Below are 19,141 nucleotides of genomic sequence, written 5' to 3'. Positions count from 1 at the left end.
TCTACCAATCCATGAACATGGTATTTTCTCCCATTTGTTTATGTCTTCCTCTATCTATTTTTTTCAATGCTCTATAGTTTTAGGAACACAGGCATAAAATAGTTTAGGAACACAGAAATAAAAAATAGCGACAAACAAGTACCTATCAATAATAACTTTAAATGTAAATGGATTAAATGCCCCAATAAAAAGACATAGGGTAGCTGAATGGATAAGAACACATGACCCATATATCTGCTATCTCAGGAGACTCACCTCAGAACAAAGGTCTCACACAGACTGATGGTGAAGGGATGGAAAAAGGTTTTTCAGGCAAATGGAAATGAAAAAAAAAGCTGGGGTAGCAATACTTATATCTGACAAATTAGACCTAAAAGTGAAGGTTATAACAAGAGATAAGGAAAGCTACTTCATAATACTAAAGGGAGCAATTCATCTTCTTCAATTCTAATAGGTATTCAAGTTACTCATCATTGTAGAGAGAGCCTGGGAAGGAGCATGAGCTAATTGTTGGCTGAGTCCAGTGTTGTCATCAGAACCACGTCCTGGAAATACAAATTGCCAGAGGCAGGTGTGTTGTCAGCCTGACCTTTAGCTCAGCACCAGGGGGTGGGTTTCATTATATAAGTTCAGCCAGGCGCCAGGAAAGGACGCAATTATCCGGGCCCAGCCAGAAGTGACAATTACAAAGAAACCATAGGAATGAAGAATTACAGCTTGATCTTTAACCATGACTCCACATAATTTTCTTTGTCTTAAACTCTTGTAAAACTTCCTGGTGTCATGCTGTATATAATAAACGCGCTGCTCTAGCTCTGGGTCATTGTCTCTCCATCCAAGAATAGTGCCCCACCTGGTCCCAGCTTTCCATACTGTCTCTGCATCTGTCTCTTTCTTTTTCTCAACCCCCTGTTGCTTCTACTCAGGACTTGTCTGCTCTCTAGCCATGCTGGTTACAGCCAAGAGAGAACATTTATACATCATTATAACCATTATTCAGATCAGAGTACTGCCTTTAGGGGAGTTAATTCATTAAGGAGACAACTGTTATCTCCTGATCAGAAGCTCACTCTGGAATTATCCCAAAGTTTTGTGTGTGTGTGTGTGTGTGTGTGTGTGTGTGTGTGTGTTTTTCCCATTTTGTCTTGATGCCTTCAGAAATCTGAATGCTCTAATGTCCTTGATGGCTACAGTACGTGCTCCCCATATTTCCTCCTTTTAAAATAATACTTGCATTGTTTCTCAATCACAGTATTGAAATTTAAAGCACTTTATAAATTTAAAAAACACACAAAGAATTGTGTTAAAACAGGGGAAACAATTCTATAACCATGACTTGTGAAGCACATTTAGTAACAAAATGATTGGCCACTAATTTTAACAGAGAATTCAAATATATACAAATGTGAACAGTAGACATGTTTAAATATGCCTAACATATAGTGCATTATCCATGGTTATCCAGAGAAACAAACAGTAGATGATATAGGTAGAGATAGATATAGATACATAGATATATAAATATATCTATATGAAATTTATTATGAGTTGGCTCATGCTATTATGGAGGCTGAGAAGTCTCATGGTCTGCTGTTTACAAACTGGAGAGGTAGGAAATCCAGCAGTATAATTCACGTCAAGTTCATGGGAAGCTGATGGTTTGAAACCCAATGTAATGGCCAGAGAAAATGAGGTGTCAAGGATGAGGCAGGAGACAAAAAAAAAAAAAAAGGCAAATTCCTCCTCCCTCTATCTTTTGTTCTGTTCACACTTTCAATGGATTGGAAGAGGCTAATTCACACTGGGAAGTACAATCTACTTTACTGATTCTATGAATTCAAATATTAATCTCATCCAGAAACACCCTTATAGATAAAATACAAATCATCTTTAATCTGGGCAGCCTGTGGCCATTCAATTTGACATGTAAAATTAACCATCAGAACTTGAATTAGTAAGATGAAAATATAAACCTTAAGTATGCGGGCTATGATGCCTGTGAACCAGGGACACGTTCCTCTCTGAGTCGGCAGCTAGTCGTGATTGTAAAAATTTTATTTCTTTAATAACAGTAATAATTCCACAAAAATTATACACAGTACATTCAATACTCAGGGGTGGCAGGGACAGGAGGAGAGGTGGCCCGTTTGGCCTGGAAGCATCACAGTTGACTCCAACCAAGGAAGCCCAGCTGGACTGGGGGACATGGGGTGGAGGTCCGATTGTAAAAAAGAAATGTGGATCAGTTAAAAAAAGAAAAAAAGCCCCCCCGTCAGGAGGCAGGGCGAGCGTGCATGTTCCCGGTGCGGGCGGGCGGGCGGGCGGGCGGCCAGCGCATGCTGCCGCTGGGGCTGGCTCAGGCGGGCTCTGAGCTGGTGGGGGGCAGGTTTTTATGCTTGAAATACTGCACAACTTGTTGGGGCACCTCCGCCAGCACAGCTTTGGCCAAGGTTTCTTTTGCTGCCTATAGGGTGGAGGGGGGGGGCGGTGTAGAGAGGAGAGAAGGAGGGTTACTGAGCGGAAGTTGTGAGGGGCACTCTTCTCAGCTGCTCCCGAACGTGTCCCTGGACAGATCGGCTACACTGGTGTCCCTCCTCCCTGTCCCTGCCTGAAGGCCCACCGTTAGCAGTGCCTTCGAGTTATGTGTAGCTTTTTTTTAAAATATATTTTTGTTGATCTTAGGAAGAGAGAGAGAGAAACATCTATGATGAGAGAGAATCCTTGATCAGCTGCCTCCTGCAAGACCCACACTGGGGATCGAGCCGACAACCTGGTCATTTGCCCTGATGGGCAATTGAACTGTGACTTCTTGGTTCATAGGTTGATGCTCAACCACTGAGCCACATTGGCCAGACTAAGTGTAACTCTTACCTTGAGCACTTGGGGTGGCTGGGAGTAACATTTTAGAAGGAATTTGTCTGTGGGGAGCTTTTCGGGTTCATAGCCTGTGGGAGGGAAGCTCCTGCACAGCCTACTCATGTGGCAAACACATCCCGAGCGCCTTGGCTGGTGTACGTGGGCCGTGACTGGTTCACTGCTGAACACCCAGCCAGGCACCGGGGTGTTCGGTCAGTGTGGGCAGGCATGAATGGTGGCCGGTGCCTGGCATTTGCCCTCAGATAACTAATGCTCCAGAGAAGGAACTGAACCGTCTCAGCAAACTCAGAGGATACTGGGCAGAGATGTGAGATCACCAGGTACAAAACAGTGGTCAGTTCTTTTGTTAATGCTCACCTGAGGATATTCTTCTGTTAATATGTAGAGTGGAAGGGAGGGGGGGAGAGAGAACATCAATGTGAGTGTGACACATTGATTGGTTGCCTTCTGCACGAGCTCGGGGCAGGGGGTGGGTAGAGGGGCGGGATACGTGCCCTTGAATGGAATTGAACCTGTGACCCTTCAGTTTGAGGGCTGACGCTCTATCCACTGAGCCAAACTGGCTAGGGCAAGAGTTGTTGTTGAGCCAGAGCACCTGGGGGAGAAGCGGGGAGGGATGGGTCCTTATAGCTGAGGCTCAAAGAAGTCAAGGACTTGTCCAAGGCCACACGGTGTGCCTCTGGTCAAATAAAGGGCACCAGGCTGGCAGTACAGGGGCGGCATCTGAGAGGCTCCTCACGGGCCCAGCCACCAGGAGGTAACCTGGAAGCCAGCCACAGCCTCCCGTGGGCCGACCTGGGGTCACTGCACTTGGCACAGCCCCTCCAGGAGCCAGTGGTCCGGGAAGAGGCCCTCAGGGAGAGGAGCCGTCCTGAGAAGGGCCTGGTTCCCATCTAGGACGTGAGGCCGGGCCAGGGGTGTGAGGAAAGCCTCTCCCCTCTAGGCCTTTGCTCTCTCTCTGTTTCCTGAAACCTGCCTCGTGGGTAACTGACTTCTGGTCAGAGTGAGAGGGCAGGTCCTCCAGGAAGCCCTGCCTGGAGTCTTGTCCAGCACAGGGCCTGGCACGGCACCTGGCACTTAGTGGGCCCGCAGGAAGTGCGCAGTCAGTGGAGCTGAGGAGGGAGGAGCTGGGACTGGGCAGATAGTCCCAAGGCCTTCCTCCTGGGTTTTCATGGCTCGGGGGGCCCGATGGCGCCCCCTCCCGGCCTAGCCCCACTCACGTTGCGGAACTCGGGGAAGGGCACGAACTGCACGATGTCGCGGGCGGCCTCCTCCCCGGTGTGGGAGCGCAGCCTGCGGCTGTCCCCGTCCAGGAACTCCATGGCAGCGAAGTCGGCGTTGCCCATGCCCACGATGATGATGGACATGGGCAGCTTGGAGGCCTGCACCACGGCGTGCCGCGTCTCCTCCATGTCACTGATGACGCCGTCGCCGTCCGTGATGATGAGGAGGATGCAGTACTGCTGCGGGGAGGGGCCCAGCGGGCACTCAGCTGGGCCCTGAGGCCCCTTCTCCTCCCATCCCAGTCACACCTTTCAAAGCCCTCTGACCGTGGGAGGAAGGCCACTGTAGCGGGTCCCGCCCCCTCCAGCTCGGGGCCCTGCAGCCCTCTTGTCTGTTTACAGCCCGGCCCAGTCTCAGCCTGACTTGTTTTCAGCTCGGCTCTGTCTTTAGCCTCCTCTGGCCCTTCTGGGGAACTCCATTTTCCCCATCCATAAACAGGAGAGCCCTCGTAGCGGCCTCACCTCTGCTTAGAGCCTTTGCCTCTTTCGCTGACCCTTCTGCTTCTCTGGAGAGGAAATTGGGGCCCAGACTAGTAATCAAGGCTATGGAGGGCAGGCCCAAGTGTGCCTCCAGGCCAGCACTCGGCCAACTTCACACCTGTTTGCTCCCTGAGGGCCCCTCAGGGCATACAAGTTCAGCCCCTAGGATGCCTTGCTCTCCTGCCTGTGCCCCAAGCACAAACTGTGGAAGGAGGGGGTGAGTCACATGGAAGCGTGAACCCCACGATCCTAATCCCAGTCCTGGCAGCAGTAGGCTGGCTCCTGCACTGTGCCTTTAAGAGATCAAACCCTTGACTGGGATACCTGTTGCTATGGAGATGGTGGCCTGAACCCCTGCAGTGGAGGGCTGCTTAACACAGCTCCCCATCCCAGCAACCCTTCCCTATCCCACCAGAAATATTCCAGGGCACCTCGTGGGCAAGAAGACTTGAGAAGCCTGGCAATGCGGGAGGAAAAAAAGGGGTGGCACGGGCCTCCCATCCTCCACCCCTCTGGCCCTGCTGGCTCCCCCTTCAGTCAGCCTCACGGCTGCACTGGGAGACCTGGAGCGCGCAGGCCTGAGCCTCCCTCAGCCCTGTCCAGGGAGGTGGGCACAGGCAGCCTGGGCTCTGCAGGGCAGTGGGCACTGACTATCTGGATGAGGAAGTCCCTGTAAACACATGGACTGCACAGGCCTGCCCTGACACCTTCAGGTGCAAGTGCCCTCTTAGAGACAAGGTGCAGAGTGAGGTTAAGTGACTTCAGGCCTCCCAGCCAGTCTCAGTTCTGAGCCAAGCCTCGCTGACTCCAAAGGCGGGGTTCTTCCCTCTGCCTGCAGTTCTCTCCAGGAGTGGGGCCTGCACCCTAGGGTCAGGAGGCCAGAAAGTCCAACACAGCAGCCCAGGGCAGGGTCCAGAGCCGTGGCACTGGACTTGCACCTCGCTCCTGGGTGCCAACCAGCTGGTCACCATGCCCACGTCACGTTTGTCCTCAGCTTGGGATCACCAGCCTTGGCGATGGAAGTCCTGGGCTCCTTGCCCAGCGTGGGCAGAGCCCAGGTTGTCCAGGAGCCTCTAGGGTTCATTACAACTCCAGGGGTCCAAGCCCCCCACCCTCAAGACAGCTCAGAAGGGGCTGTGATCAGGGAGAATGAAGGGCAGTAGGAGGGGGAAGGGGCTCTGCCCTGGTCTACGCTACCCCAACATTTCCCACCTCCACCGGAGCCTTTCCCGATTAACTTCCGCCTGGCACAGCCTTCCTAGCCTCAGCTCCAAAACCCACCTGAGCGTCTCCCCCTCAGATGGGAAGGCCTCCCACCCCTGAGCTGTTTCCACTGCCAGCGTTGCCCATTGGGGGGGCTCCTCCTTGGGGCACCCCTTCCTTCCCCAACACCCTGAACAAGCCTCAGGATAGCCCTGTGTACCCTCTTCTCCACCTCACAGGCCATCTCACCCTATCTTGCTCCCAGCACCCTCCAAGGACCACCTCGCATCTTCTGCCTTTGCCAGAGGTCCTTTGGGTTTCTAGGACTGTAACTAGCCAGTAACCCATACAACACTGTGATTTGATTTATAAGAAACTGACTTGACCACACAGTTCCAGGCAGTCTGCACTCACTCCCTGGCTTATTTGAGAAGTGGGTTTGCCTGGGGTGGGAATGGAAGGGAATTCCCAGGGTCCAGGCTGCTTCCTAGGTCCCCTCCACGGGAACACCAGACACCTAAGTGGCCAACCAGGAATGGGCCATGGACAAGAAGGCCCTGTGGCAGGAGCCCCCTGGCCCCACCAGAACCTCTTAACACCCTTCAGTGGCTCCCCCTGCCCTCAAGGGCAAACTCAGATTCCTCACCACCTCCCTGGCCCTGTGGGAGCTGGCTCAGCCCTCTGCCACCACTCCCCTTCAGGTATGTCCACACACTGTGCCTCCAGGCTTTGCACGTGCTGTTCCCTCTGTCTGGGATGCTATGCTATGCACACATGTTCACACATGCACCTGCACACACATGACTCGAGGCTGACTCTCAAGCATCCTCCAAGTCTCAGCCTGGACATCACTTTCCCAAGAAGCCTTCCTGCGCCCTCTGGTCAGGTGCCACCTTTATGACTGCTTCTGTCACTGCAGGTTTAATCACCTTGCATCTCAGTTGCGGCTCTCTGGCCTGGCCCCCCACTAGACTGCAGGCTCTGGGAAGAGAGAGGCTGTATCTTGTGTATCACAGTCGTCCCCCCCCCACCTTCTGCTCCCCCTCCGCCCGCCCCCCCCCCCCCCCAGTTCTACACAGAAATATTCTCGGTAAAGATGTGTTGTGTGGCCAAGACAGCGTGGCTGAGCATCGACCTGCGAGCCAGGAGGTCATGCTTCAAATTTCGGTCAGGGCATATGCCCAGGTTGTGGGTTCGATCCCCAGTGGGGGTTGTGCAGGAGGCAGCTGATCAATGATTTTCTCATCATTGATGTTTCTCTCTCCCTCTCTGAAATCAATAATAAAAATACATTTAAAAACAAAACAAAACAAAACAAACAAAAAAAAATATAAACCTTAAGTAGACTACCCTATATAATAAAATCCTAATCAACCAAATGGCAGAACACTATAATGAGCACTGACCACCAGGTGGCAGATGCTCAACGAAGGAGCTACCTGCTGGTGGCCAGTGTGCTCCCACATGGGGAGTGTTACTCAGTCACAAACTGGGCTCATGGCTGGCAGCAGCACTAAGGACCGCTTGGGGGATATCTGACTGCCGACTTGGGCCCACTCCCCACAGGGTCCTGGACTGTAAGAGGGTACAGGCCGGGCTGAGGGACACCCCCCACCCCAGTGCATGAATGTCGTGCACTGGGCCTCTAGTTAAGTATAAAAGACAAGATTCAAAAGAAGTTGAGTTATGTGAAAGCTCTTGGAAATGACCAAGTGTGTGCAGGTGTCTATGTTCATGTAGCCATCACATATAGGGACACATCTGGAGAGGAAAACATTCTGTGACAACAGACTCCTTTGGGCCAGGGAGTGAGAACCAGGTTGGTGAGAGGCAGGATAATTTCAATTTATAAATATACTTTCAAATGTTGTTTGAAATGGTGTGTTCAGGGAGAAAGCATTTTCATAAAAAAAAACTGAACACAGAAAATACTTGTGAATAGATTGGTGAAGATAATGCAAACATGTATTCATTTCTTTGTGTGTGTTTTTAATTAACATTTCTTTGGGAAAGTATTCGCTATATTCAATTTTATGGGGAAATAAAGTAGATTAAAATTGTGTGTGTGTGTGTGTGTGTGTGTGTAGCTAGTTCACACAGTCACAGGTGCAACTTTTTTTTTTCAGTTCAGACAAGTATCAGGCATCCAATCTCAGGTTTTAGATCTCCCAGAAAATGATGGACCAGAGGAACTGGTCATAGTAGGTGCAAAACTCCAGAACATACTGACAATACCACTAAGCCAAGATTACAACTTGCATCCATCTCCCCCCTTTTTTTGAGTCCCGGGTCTGAGCCTCTCAGAGCTGCAATTCTGGATCTGGTCACCATATAAAATCGATCCTCGTTTTTTTTGTTTGTTTGTTTGTTTGTTTGTGTTTTTTTTTTTTTTTAAAGGAAAGTACATTTTGCAAAGAATAACAAATGATATGTAAAGCTTTGTTTACTAGGATACCAATTCTGCTTGGAAAATAGATACAAAAGTAGATTATTTTTATTTATTTATTTATTTTTTTTATAGTTTTATTTTTATTTATTTTTATTTTTTTAAAATATATTTTATTGATTTTTTACACAGAGGAAGAGAGAGGGATACAGAGTTAGAAACATCGATGAGAGAGAATCATCAATCAGCTGCCTCCCGCACACCCCCTACCGGGGATGTGCCCGCAACCAAGGTACATGCCCTTGACTGGAATCGAACCTGGGACCCTTCAGTCCCCAAGCTGACGCTCTATCCATTGAGCCAAACCGGTCTCGGCTACAAAAGTAGTTTATTTAATCTGTTTTTACTCCAATCTACATCATGTTCATTTATGTATCTCTTCCATTTTCAGTGTAGGTTGAAGTGTCCACATTGTAGAGGGGTCCCTCCCAGATAGCAGGTCAATGACCCTTCATTACTTCACCTTTGAACAGGCTGCCCAGTCCTTCTCCTACCCCCCTGTATGTCAGCCCCTGTCCATGACACGAGACACACAGATGTCCAGACCCCACTCCAATGCCCTATCCTCTCTGTCACCTCCCAACTGCCCTGAGCTGTCCTTTGCCTGCAGCCCACTTCCAAGGCGCACCTTCTGCCACCTGGTGTTTCACCGTATGCAGGCCCCAGAAAAAATGTTTTAGCAGTCTTCTTTTACACTTACAAGGTTTTCCAAACAGCATTGAATTATCCTGTGCATAGGTTCATAAACTGAGTTTTGAGGGAAGGGATTGTGTAGTTTTGCTCTTTGAAAAAAACTCTGTAGTTTGATGATTAAGGTATGCTGGTGCCACCTCATATATTAACAGAAACTATGCAGGCCAGAAGGGACTGGCATAAAATATTCAAAGTGATGAACAGCAAGAACCTACAATCAAGATTATTCTACCCAGAAAAGCTATCATTCAGAATTGAAGGTCAGATAAAGAGCTTCACAGACAAGAAAAAGCTAAAGGAGTTTATCACCACCAAACCATTGTATGAAATGCTGAAGGATATTCTTTAAGAAGAGGAAGAAGAAAAAGGTAAAGAAAAAATTATGAACAACAAAATGACAACAAATACATACATACCAACGAGTGAGTCTAAAAATCAAGTGAATAGCTGAAACCGGTTTGGCTCAATGGATAGAGCGTCAGCCTGTGGACTGAAGGGTCCCAGGTTCGATTCCAGTTAAGGGCATGTACATTGATTGTGGGCTCATCCCCAGTGGGAGGTGTGCAGGAGGCAGCTGGTCAATGTTTCTCTCTCATCAATGTTTCTAGCTCTCTATCCCTCTCCCTTTCTCTCTGTAAAAAATCAATAAAATAAAATATAACAAATAAATAAATAAATAAATAAATATCAAGTGAATAAAAAATCTGAGGAACAGAATAGACTGATGAATATAGTAGAATCAGGGACACAGAAAGGGAGTGGATTGACAGTTCTCAGGGGATAGGGGATGTAAGGGGTGGAGGAAGAGATTGGACAAAAATAAAAAATCTTATACCTATGGATGAAGACAGTGCTGGGGGAGGAGGGGTTAAAGGCATGGGGTGGGGTGAGGAATCAGGTAGAAGGGAGCTATGGGGGGAAAAAAAGAGGAACACCTGTAATAATGTTGTAATCCAGGAGAGACACCTCACTCGGACACAGATAAAAAATGTTAGAAAAGCGCGTTTATTTCCTGCGCAGGGTCTGCAGCCATCTCGTGCAGGGAAGACGGGATCGGACTGCGGCCCCGAGCTCTAGAAGCCTTTTGCTTATATAGGCTTCTCATCCTTAGCAAGCAAGCAAGCTACGTGTACAGAAGCGGATATCTGCCGTTAGCCATCAGCCATTCCTAATTATTTTACATGTATCATGCCAGTTCTCCCTTCCTCCTCCCGCCACCTGGCCTTACCCCTCTTGAATCAGATAGTGGCCAGCACATCCCGCTTTTAATGAGCTTGTTTTAACGAGCTGAGCAGCGGCTGCCGTGCTGGCCTTGTGGAATTAATTGTGTACAGCTGTCGAGCTGTCCTTGGAAATTTTTCAGTCCAGATTTTTTGTAAAAAAATCAATTAAATATATATTTAAAAAAGAAAAAAAAGAAAGAAAAAAGAATCCTAAAAATAAATAAATAAATAAATAAATAAATAAATAAATAAATTGCACATGTTATCAGAAAACCCCCATAAAATTAGCACATTGGAGAAGAGGTAGGGACAGGTGAAGCCCAGCTTCCGTGTTGAGGAAGGGCACCCTGTGGCACCACCCTCACTGGGAGCCCAGGAATGTGGGCAACCTCAGATCTCTAGGTCTCGTGAAGAGAACGGTTTAGTGAAACAAGCAGGTCAGGAGCACCCTACTGTCATGAAACTGACCCAGCTCGGAGCACTGTGGGTTCCTAAGGCTATGGTCACGTGGATGCTGCCATCATGTGGACACTATAGTTATGTGGCAGGCCCAGACCACTGATCCTGTCAGCACCTGAGCTCACTTGTTTTCTCATAGACCTGCTTCCACTAGGGTCATGAGGTAGATCTAGCTCGGCAAGTCACTGGAGCATCGTGGACTCCTAAAAATCCAGGCCACCATGTGGATTCTTCCTGTCATGTGGCCCTTACTAGTTAGTGGAATGCGAAGGCCTCAGCCCTTGAAATTACATTAATGAACGGCTTCTTAGGGCTGTGTGGATGGTATGGACATGTATGCTCCTATGGTCACACGTCAGGCTCAGCCATCTCCATCGTGTGAAGATTGTGGGCTACGGAACTCGAAAGATTTTAACCCGGCAGTTACGTGGCTTCCGCCATCATGGCACAGGCACAGCCGGGCACTCGCGTGAACGCTGCCACTAGCCAATCACTGTGGGGCATGCATAGCCTAGGGTCACGCTAGGAGCACGCACCACGCACCACGTACCACGCTATGATCACGCACCACACTATGATCACGTATTGGCGCGATCATCACATATGATCACGCGAGAGTCTTCGCTCTCAGTCAGGCGAGGATCGAGGGCTCTAGAACCTCGAGTCTCTCCGTCTCGTGACTCCCGTCAGGAGGTCTTGGAAGCCAGGTGAGGCCACGCGCCGCCGGTACGTTGGTCCCGCCATCAGCCATGCTAACCGCTCCGGTGGCGCGTGAGGGTTCTTCGCATTTACATGCATCCGGCAGTCTTTTGAGCCCCCCTACGGTCATGTCCGCCATTTAAGTGTGAGGAGTTACCACACACTTAAATGGCGGACATGCCGGTCAGAGTCAGACCTGCCGGTCGGTTCAGAAAATCGTTAAAACGGTGGTCCGCGCGCTGGCTGAGGGGCATTTTGATGAGCCAGGCCCACACCCGATCTTTCCCCTCATCCCTACCCTGCCTCCCGGAGCGGTGCCTCCCGGAGCGGTGGGCCTTACTCCGTGAGGGGCACCACTGGGTAGGAGGGTCCCGAGTCTGTCCGGGAAGGTTTCTCAGAGAATTGGCGGCGGGAGAGGGCGCGGCGGGGGGGTTATGGGCTTCTCGGTGCCCAGGCTCAGGAAATCGGGCGAGACCGAGCCCGTTTCCCTCCCCGCCATGTTACACAAAGCCCTGCTCTGGCGGCGGCGGCGGCGGCGGCGGCGGCGTCGTCGTCGTCGTCGTCGTCGTCGTCGTCGTCGTCGTCGGCAGCGGTGGCGGGATCGAACAAAACAGAAACAAAGAGAGAACTGGGACATGGACAGCAGCGTGCTGATTACAGGGGCTCATAGGTGGAGGTGGAAGAAGTCATAGAGCGGGTAAATGGGAAAAAAATAATTTTTAAAATAAAATAAAATGGGCAGGATGTTCTAGCTGTGGCAGGGTCATTAATATTAGGTACTGCCATGGCTCCATGTCTCAATTTGCCAAATTTCTTTTTTCTTCTTTTTAACAGGTGATTATTCATCGTATACAAAATAAAGAAAACCTTACATATCACAAACATACACTATGTACAGCAATAAATACCGGGGTCCGGCCCGCGCCGCCCCCCTGGACAATAATTTAGCAATAAATACTGCGCGGGGCGGGGGGCGCGGCGCGGGCAAGGCCCCCACCTGCACCTCCAACTTCCGCGCTGGGCTGACCCCAGGCACCCCGCCTCCTGGCTGCGGGCCTCCACAGGGCGGGCAGGTTGCCAAATTTCTTGAGGGGAGGCCAGTAAACCTACCGTGTTGCCCCTTGCCCATTTTTTCTCAGTGGTTGCCCTACGCCCCTTCCCTCCTCTCCCCAGACTGAAGGGAAGCATTTGGGCAGCAAAAAGTAGCTCCCCAATTAAAAGAAAAATCAGTTGGGGGATGCTCTGCTTGGGAGTTTATATAAAACTGAGGAATGAAGGTTTTTAGAAGTGGAAGGTGGCCATTTCACCTTCCATATTTATACGGAAGAAACATATTCTTGGTGATTAAGAGTTAGCCAGACCTGCCGAAACCGGTTTGGCTCAGCGGTAGAGCGTCGGTCTACGGACTGAAAGGTCCAGGGTTCGATTCCGGTCCAGGGCATGTACATTGGTTGCGGGCACATCCCCGGTAGATGTTACTCATTGAAGTTTCTAGCTCTCTCTCTCCCTTCCTCTCTGTAAAAATATCAATAAAATATATATTTTTAAAAAAAAGTTAGCCAGACCTGAGTTTCAGTCTCCTTGGCTCTGCAACTTACCAGATGTGCAATTTCAAGCCAATAATTTCCTGTTTGTACTAAGTTTCTCACCTTCAAAATGGGAATAATAATGGTACCTGCCGTATAAGGTTTTTGTTTTTGTTTTTAAATTTAAATGAGATAATCTCTGGTTCAAAGAAAACTTCTGATTAAAAAAAAAAAAATCCCTGCTCTTGCTTACCATCCTGCCATATTCACTGTCTAGATCAGTGTTTCCCAACCTTCTCTCATGATGAGAATCACCTGGTGGAGTTGTTAAAACACAGATTCCTGAATCCCAACTAAGAAGTGCTAAACTAGAATTTTTGAGAACATATAGGTAAAATTGCATACCTAACTTAGTGCTCTGTATATAACATCTGTTAGAGCACTAGTTAAGTATACAATTTTACCTATATGTTCCCAAAAATTCTAGTTTAGCACTTCTTAGTTGGGATTCAGGAATCTGTGTTTTAACAACTCCACCAGGTGATTCTCATCATGAGAGAAGGTTGGGAAACACTGGTCTAGATGACAGTGTGATGGCTTCTCTGTCTCCCTCTATGTGTTATTAAGGACACCAGAGACTTCTCAGATGCCAATTTGTATAGCCGTTTCCAAAGCTGATTTTCATTTCTGTCCCTTATTTGTCTATAGAAAGGAAGATAGATAAATTTTTAAAAAGAAATTTCATTTTTAAAAATCTAAGTATGAACTTAGATTCAGAATTTATTATACTTACTTTTCTGTTCAGTAGTTTTTAAAAAGTGTATGTGGCTCACTTGGAGTGTTGTTTGTCTGGTACAACCAAAGGTTTCGGCTTTGATTCCTGGTCAGGGCACATATTTAAGATGCAGGTTTGATACCCATTCAGGCACATATTTGAGGCAAACAGGCAACCAATTGATGTTTCTCTCTCACACTGATGTTTCTCTCTCTCTCTTCCTCCCTCTCTCTCTCCCCCCCTCCACTTCCTCTCCCTATTCCTCTCCCTCTTACTTTCCTTTCCTCTCTCTAAAATAAGTTAAAAAACATATATTTGGGTGAGGATTTTTTTAAAAAGCATGTGAGTTGGGATTTGGTAATCTTTTTGTGCGTGGGATCCCTAAGTGGTCCAACCAAACATTATTAGCTTTTTATTTTCTAACCATTTGCTTCTTAGTCTCCTTGAACACTGCTTGTTTCTCTTCATGTAGGAAACAATAGTGAATTTATTTAGGAAAATATTTTAAGTAAAATTATAAGGGATACATTTCATAAAAATCATGTAGATGGTCCAGAGTGAGTATACTTCAGCAAGTAAAGGATTATCTTTACATCTATGGATGATTTAAATATTGTTTGATAAATGGTTAAAAAGTGCTGTTTTTATTATAATAAGCCACTTTATTTTTCTCTCATTTTAGCACTTCCAAGTTTTTTCTACAGGACACTATGTCTGAGAGACAGCAACAACAAAATGCTTATTTTCCATCAAAGAAATATGGGATATACCGAAATGAAGGTAAAAGGACTTCTGTATTGTAGTATTTTTAAGACATTATGCTAACATGCAACTTGAATCTCAGAGAGTGGCAGGGTCTTAGTTCCTTCAGGCTGCTGTAATAGAACAGCAAGTAGTGGATGGCTTATAGACAACAGAGATTTAGTTCTCATAGTTCTGGAGTATATGAAGTCCAAAATCAAGGCACAGGCAGGCTCTTTGTGTGGTTAGTGCCTACTTCTTGGTTCATAAGCAGCTGTTTTCTTGCTGTGTTCTCATAAGGCAAAAAGGGCAACAGATCTCTGGGGTCTCTTTTATAAAGGCAGTAATGCCATTCATCGGGGCACCTCCCCATTACTGCCAAACACCATCATCTTGGAGATTAAGTGGAAACATAAACATTCAGTCTAAAGAAGGTCATTTCCTCAACTTATATGGGAATGGAACATTTTTCCACAGACCATTTGAGGTACTAGTGTGTTTTAGGAAACATTTTAAGAGACCCTGTCCAAACTGATTCTCTTCTAGCACATTACTTGATTAGTCTCTCCTGCTTAAACGTTCCACTTATTCATTCTTTACGTACCCCCAATTTATAGGTTTCTGATATCATGATGGCAAGAAATGAGTGCTTAAGTGCAAGTCATTAGGAAGTCATATATAGCAACAAAAAAGTATTCCAGTATCAGAGAAAAGTACAACTTACCTGTAAAAATGAGCAGATGCAGAATCTTTCATACCAATTTTCCATACTTTTTCAAAATAAACCTTTTATCATTATTTAATAATTATATTTTCCATCTTTAATTTCCTATTATATGTCAGGTACTGTGATAACTTCATCACATAAATTATTTAATTCTTAGAAAAAATGTTAAGGTGTTATTTTAAAAATATATGTTTTAATTGATTTCAGAGAAGAAAGAAGAGGAGGAGGAGAGAGAGAGAGAGAGAGAGGCGCACCTCAAAGATGAGAGAGAATCATTGATTGGCTGCCTCCTGCATGCCCCACAGAAGGGATTGAATCCACAACCCAGGCATGTGTCCTGACCTCTTGGGTTCATAGGTCGACACTCAATCACTGAGCCACGCTGGCTGGGCAAAAGGTATTATTTTCATTTACAGATGAGATATACGAGACAGAAAAGGTTGGGTTATGCTGTGGTAATAGAAAATTCCCAAATCTCCGTGGCTTATTCTTCACTCATACTACATGTCTATGGCATGGCACATCCATCACAGGATGGTACATGTTGGAAGTCAAAGCAATCCTGATTGGAATATTGGAGACTCAAACTGAAAAAAGAGCAACCATTTAGAAAATTGTCAGTGACTGTGCCTGAGGGGAACCAGGCCCTTGATGGGGGAATTCTCAAACTAATTACCATGTGTTCTTGCTCCCAAATAACACATGTTAGTACCACCCCTTAGCCAGAACTAATCACATACACATCCCCTCCAATACAGAGGGATCAAGCAAGAAGTGAAATTTTACTAGTGTTTGCAACAGGTGAGAAATGGAAACACTTGGCAAACAGCACCCCTGAACACCATATTGTGGAATTGAAGCTCAGAGACATTAAGCACTTCTTAAAATCAAATAGGCAGTAAGTGACAGACCACATTCTATATAAAGTTCATGCTTTTTCTACTTCAATTTTTCTATATTTATGCTCTTTTTAAATGAAGTTCATATCTATTAATAATAGAACTTCATTGCATATTTGGACATCCATGTATTCAAGAGTTATAAAAAAATCTGATGGTAGATGGAAACACTGTTCACTTATCATATACTTAATAAAAATAATATCATGCCTTTCCATATCATCAAGGAAAAATAATAAAAATAGGGTCATTTTAATGAAATTGATCACAGATAGGAAAAGGTGAGTAATGTCCTAGATGCTAGTGTTTTCAAAATAAAATAAGCCTCTGGCAAGATGGGTCAAGAAAATTGGAAGGCACAGATAAACCACTTTTGAATTGAAAAGGCATCCTGCTTGTACTTACACTAAAAATGTAAAAGATAAGAAAAACATTCTGATAATTTGAAAATTTATATTAAATGCATAAATTCTAGGGGGGAAAACAATCTTTTTATATTGCAGAAATAAAAATACTAATCCTATATAATAAAAAGGTAATATACAAATTGACCATCACTACAACATAGAAGATGGCCGCCCGCATGTGGTCAAAGATAGCCACCCCCATGTGGACATAAGATGGCTGCCATGAGATGGCCAGCAGGAGAGGGCAGTTGTGGGCAATTAGGCCAGCAGGGGAGGGCAATTCGCAGGGACCAGGCCTGAAAGGGAGGTCAGTTGGAGGTGATAAGGCCTGCAGGGGAAGGTAGTTGCAGGAGATTGGGGGGCAGGCGTGCGGGGGGTGGAGGGGGGAGCAGTTAGGGGCAACCAGGCCTGCAGGGAAGGGCAGTTAGAGGTGACCGGGCCTGCAGGGAGGAAAGTTGGGGGGACACAGGCCTGCAGGGGAGGGCAGTTGTGGGAGGCCAGGTCTGAAGTGAAGGACAATAGGGGGGGATCCAGGCCTGCAAGGGAAGACAGTTCAGGGGGACCAGGCCTGCAGGGAAGGATACTTGGGGGGAACCAGGCCAGCAGGGAGGGCAGTTGGGAGGGACCAGGCAGGAAAGGGAAGGCAGTTGGGGGCGACCAGGCCATCAGGGGAGGGTAGTTGGGAGAGAAAAGGGCTTCAAGGAAGGGCAGTTGTTGGGAACCAGGCCTGCAGGGGAGGACGGTTGAGGAGGCCCAAGTCTGCAGTGGAGGGTAGTTGGTGGGTCTAGACCTGCAGGGGAGTACAGTTGGTGGGGACGCAGGCATGCAGGGGTAGGCTGTTGGGGGGCGGGGGGCATCGCCGCAGGACAAGGCAGTTGGGAGGGACAAGGCCTGAAGGGGGGGGGGCAGTTGGTGGGGACCCAGGCCTGCAAGGGAGGGCAGTTGGGAGGAACCAGGCCTGAAAGGGAAAGCAGTCGGAGACAGTCAGGCTTGCAGGGGAGGGAAGTTAGGGGTGACCGGGCCAGCAGAGGAGGGCACTTTGCGGTGACCAGGTCAGCAGTGGAGGGCAGTTTGGGGGGACTCAGGCCTGCAGAGGGGGACAGTTGAGGGGTACCAGACCTGCAGGGGAGGGTAGTTTGGGGCAACAAGGCCAGAAGGGGAGGGCAGTTCAGGGGGACCAGGCTTGCAGGGGAGGGCAGTTGTGGGAAGCCAGGCCTGAAAGGGAAGACAGTTCAAGGGGACCAGGCCTGCAGCGAAGGATACTTGGGGGCAACCAGGCCAGCAGGGGAGGGCAGTTGGGAGGGCCCAGGCCTGAAAGGGAGGGTACTTGGGGGCGATCAGGCCCGCAGTGGAGGACATTTGGGGGACACCAAGGCCTGCAGGAGAGGGCACTTAGGGGTGACCAGGTTTTCAGGCAGGGCAGTTGGAGGGGACCCAGGCCTGCAGAGAAGGGCAGTTGGGGGCGGGGGGCCCAGGCCTGCAGGGGAGGGCAGTTGAGGGGACCAGGCCCGTTGAGGACAGTTGGGGGGACCCCTGCGTACAGGGGAGCATAGTTGTGGAGGACCAGCCCTACAGGGGAGGGCAGTTGGAAAGGACCAGGCTTGAAAGGGAAGGCAGTTAGGGGTGACTGGGCCAGTTGAGAGCAGTTATGGGCGACCAGAACGCAGGGGAGGGCAGTTGGGAGGGACCAGGCCTGAAAGAGAGGGTACTTGGGGGCGATCAGGCCCGCAGTGGAGGACATTTGGGGGACACCAAGGCCTGCAGGAGAGGGCAGTTAGGGGTGACCAGGTTTCAGGGAGGGCAGTTGGAGGGGACCCAGGCCTGCAGAGGAGGGCAGTTAGGGGTGACCAGGCCAGCAGAGGAGGGCACTTTGGGACGACCAGGTCGGCAGTGGAGGGCAGTTTGGGGGGGACTCAGGCCTGCAGAGGGGGACAGTTTGAGGGGGACAAGACCTGCAGAGGAGGGTAGTTGGGGGCAACAGGGCCAGAAGGGAAGGGCAGTTCAGGGGGACCAGGCTTGCAGGGGAGGGCAGTTGTGGGAAGCCAGGCCTGAAAGGGAAGACAGTTCAAGGGGGCCAGGCCTGCAGGGAAGGATACTTGGGGGCAACCAGGCCAGCAGGGGAGGGCAGTTGGGAGGGCCCAGGCCTGAAAGAGAGGGTACTTGGGGGTGATCAGGCCCGCAGTGGAGGACATTTGGGGGACACCAAGGCCTGCAGGAGAGGGCAGTTAGGGGTGACCAGGTTTCAGGGAGGGCAGTTGGAGGGAACCCAGGCCTGCAGAGGAGGGCATTTGGGGGGACTCAGGCCTGCAGAGGGGGACAGTTGAGGGGGACCAGGCTTGCAGGGGAGGATACTTGGGGGCAACCAGGCCAGCAGGGGAGGGCAATTGGGAGGGACCAGGCCTGAAAGGGAGAGCAGTTGGAGACAATCAGGCTTTCGGGGAGGGCAGTTGGGGGCGATCAGGCTTGCAGGGGAGGGCATTTAGAGGTTATGGGGCCAGCAGAGGAGGGCACTTTGTGACAACCATGTGGGCAGCAGAGGACAGTTCTGGGGGACCCAGGCCTGCAAGGGAGAGCAGTTGGGGGCAACAAGGCCTACAGGGTAGGGCAGTTGGGAGGGACCATACCTGAAAAGGATGGTTGTGGAGGGCAATAAGGGCTGCAGGGGAGGATCCTTGTGGGGGACCCAGGCCAGAAAGGGAGGGC

General features: G+C 48.8%; 1 protein-coding gene across 1 annotated transcript; it reads right to left on the bottom strand.

Moving 5' to 3' along the window:
* Nucleotides 1-1,987: 1,987 nt before the first annotated feature.
* Nucleotides 1,988-5,018, bottom strand: LOC311615024 (copine-2-like). Its single transcript, XM_084870172.1, has 2 exons — nucleotides 4,098-5,018; nucleotides 1,988-2,464 (listed from the first exon to the last, which is right to left on the bottom strand). Exons 1-2 carry the CDS (start codon nucleotides 4,287-4,289, stop codon nucleotides 2,357-2,359), a joined length of 300 nt encoding a protein of 99 aa, XP_084726298.1. The 5' UTR covers nucleotides 4,290-5,018; the 3' UTR covers nucleotides 1,988-2,356.
* Nucleotides 5,019-19,141: the final 14,123 nt, after the last annotated feature.

This window comes from Pipistrellus hanaki (assembly GCF_964339955.1).
Source record: "Pipistrellus hanaki genome assembly, chromosome: X".
Classification (NCBI taxonomy): Eukaryota; Metazoa; Chordata; class Mammalia; order Chiroptera; family Vespertilionidae; genus Pipistrellus; species Pipistrellus hanaki.
This window is presented reverse-complemented; position numbering and strand designations above follow the sequence as displayed.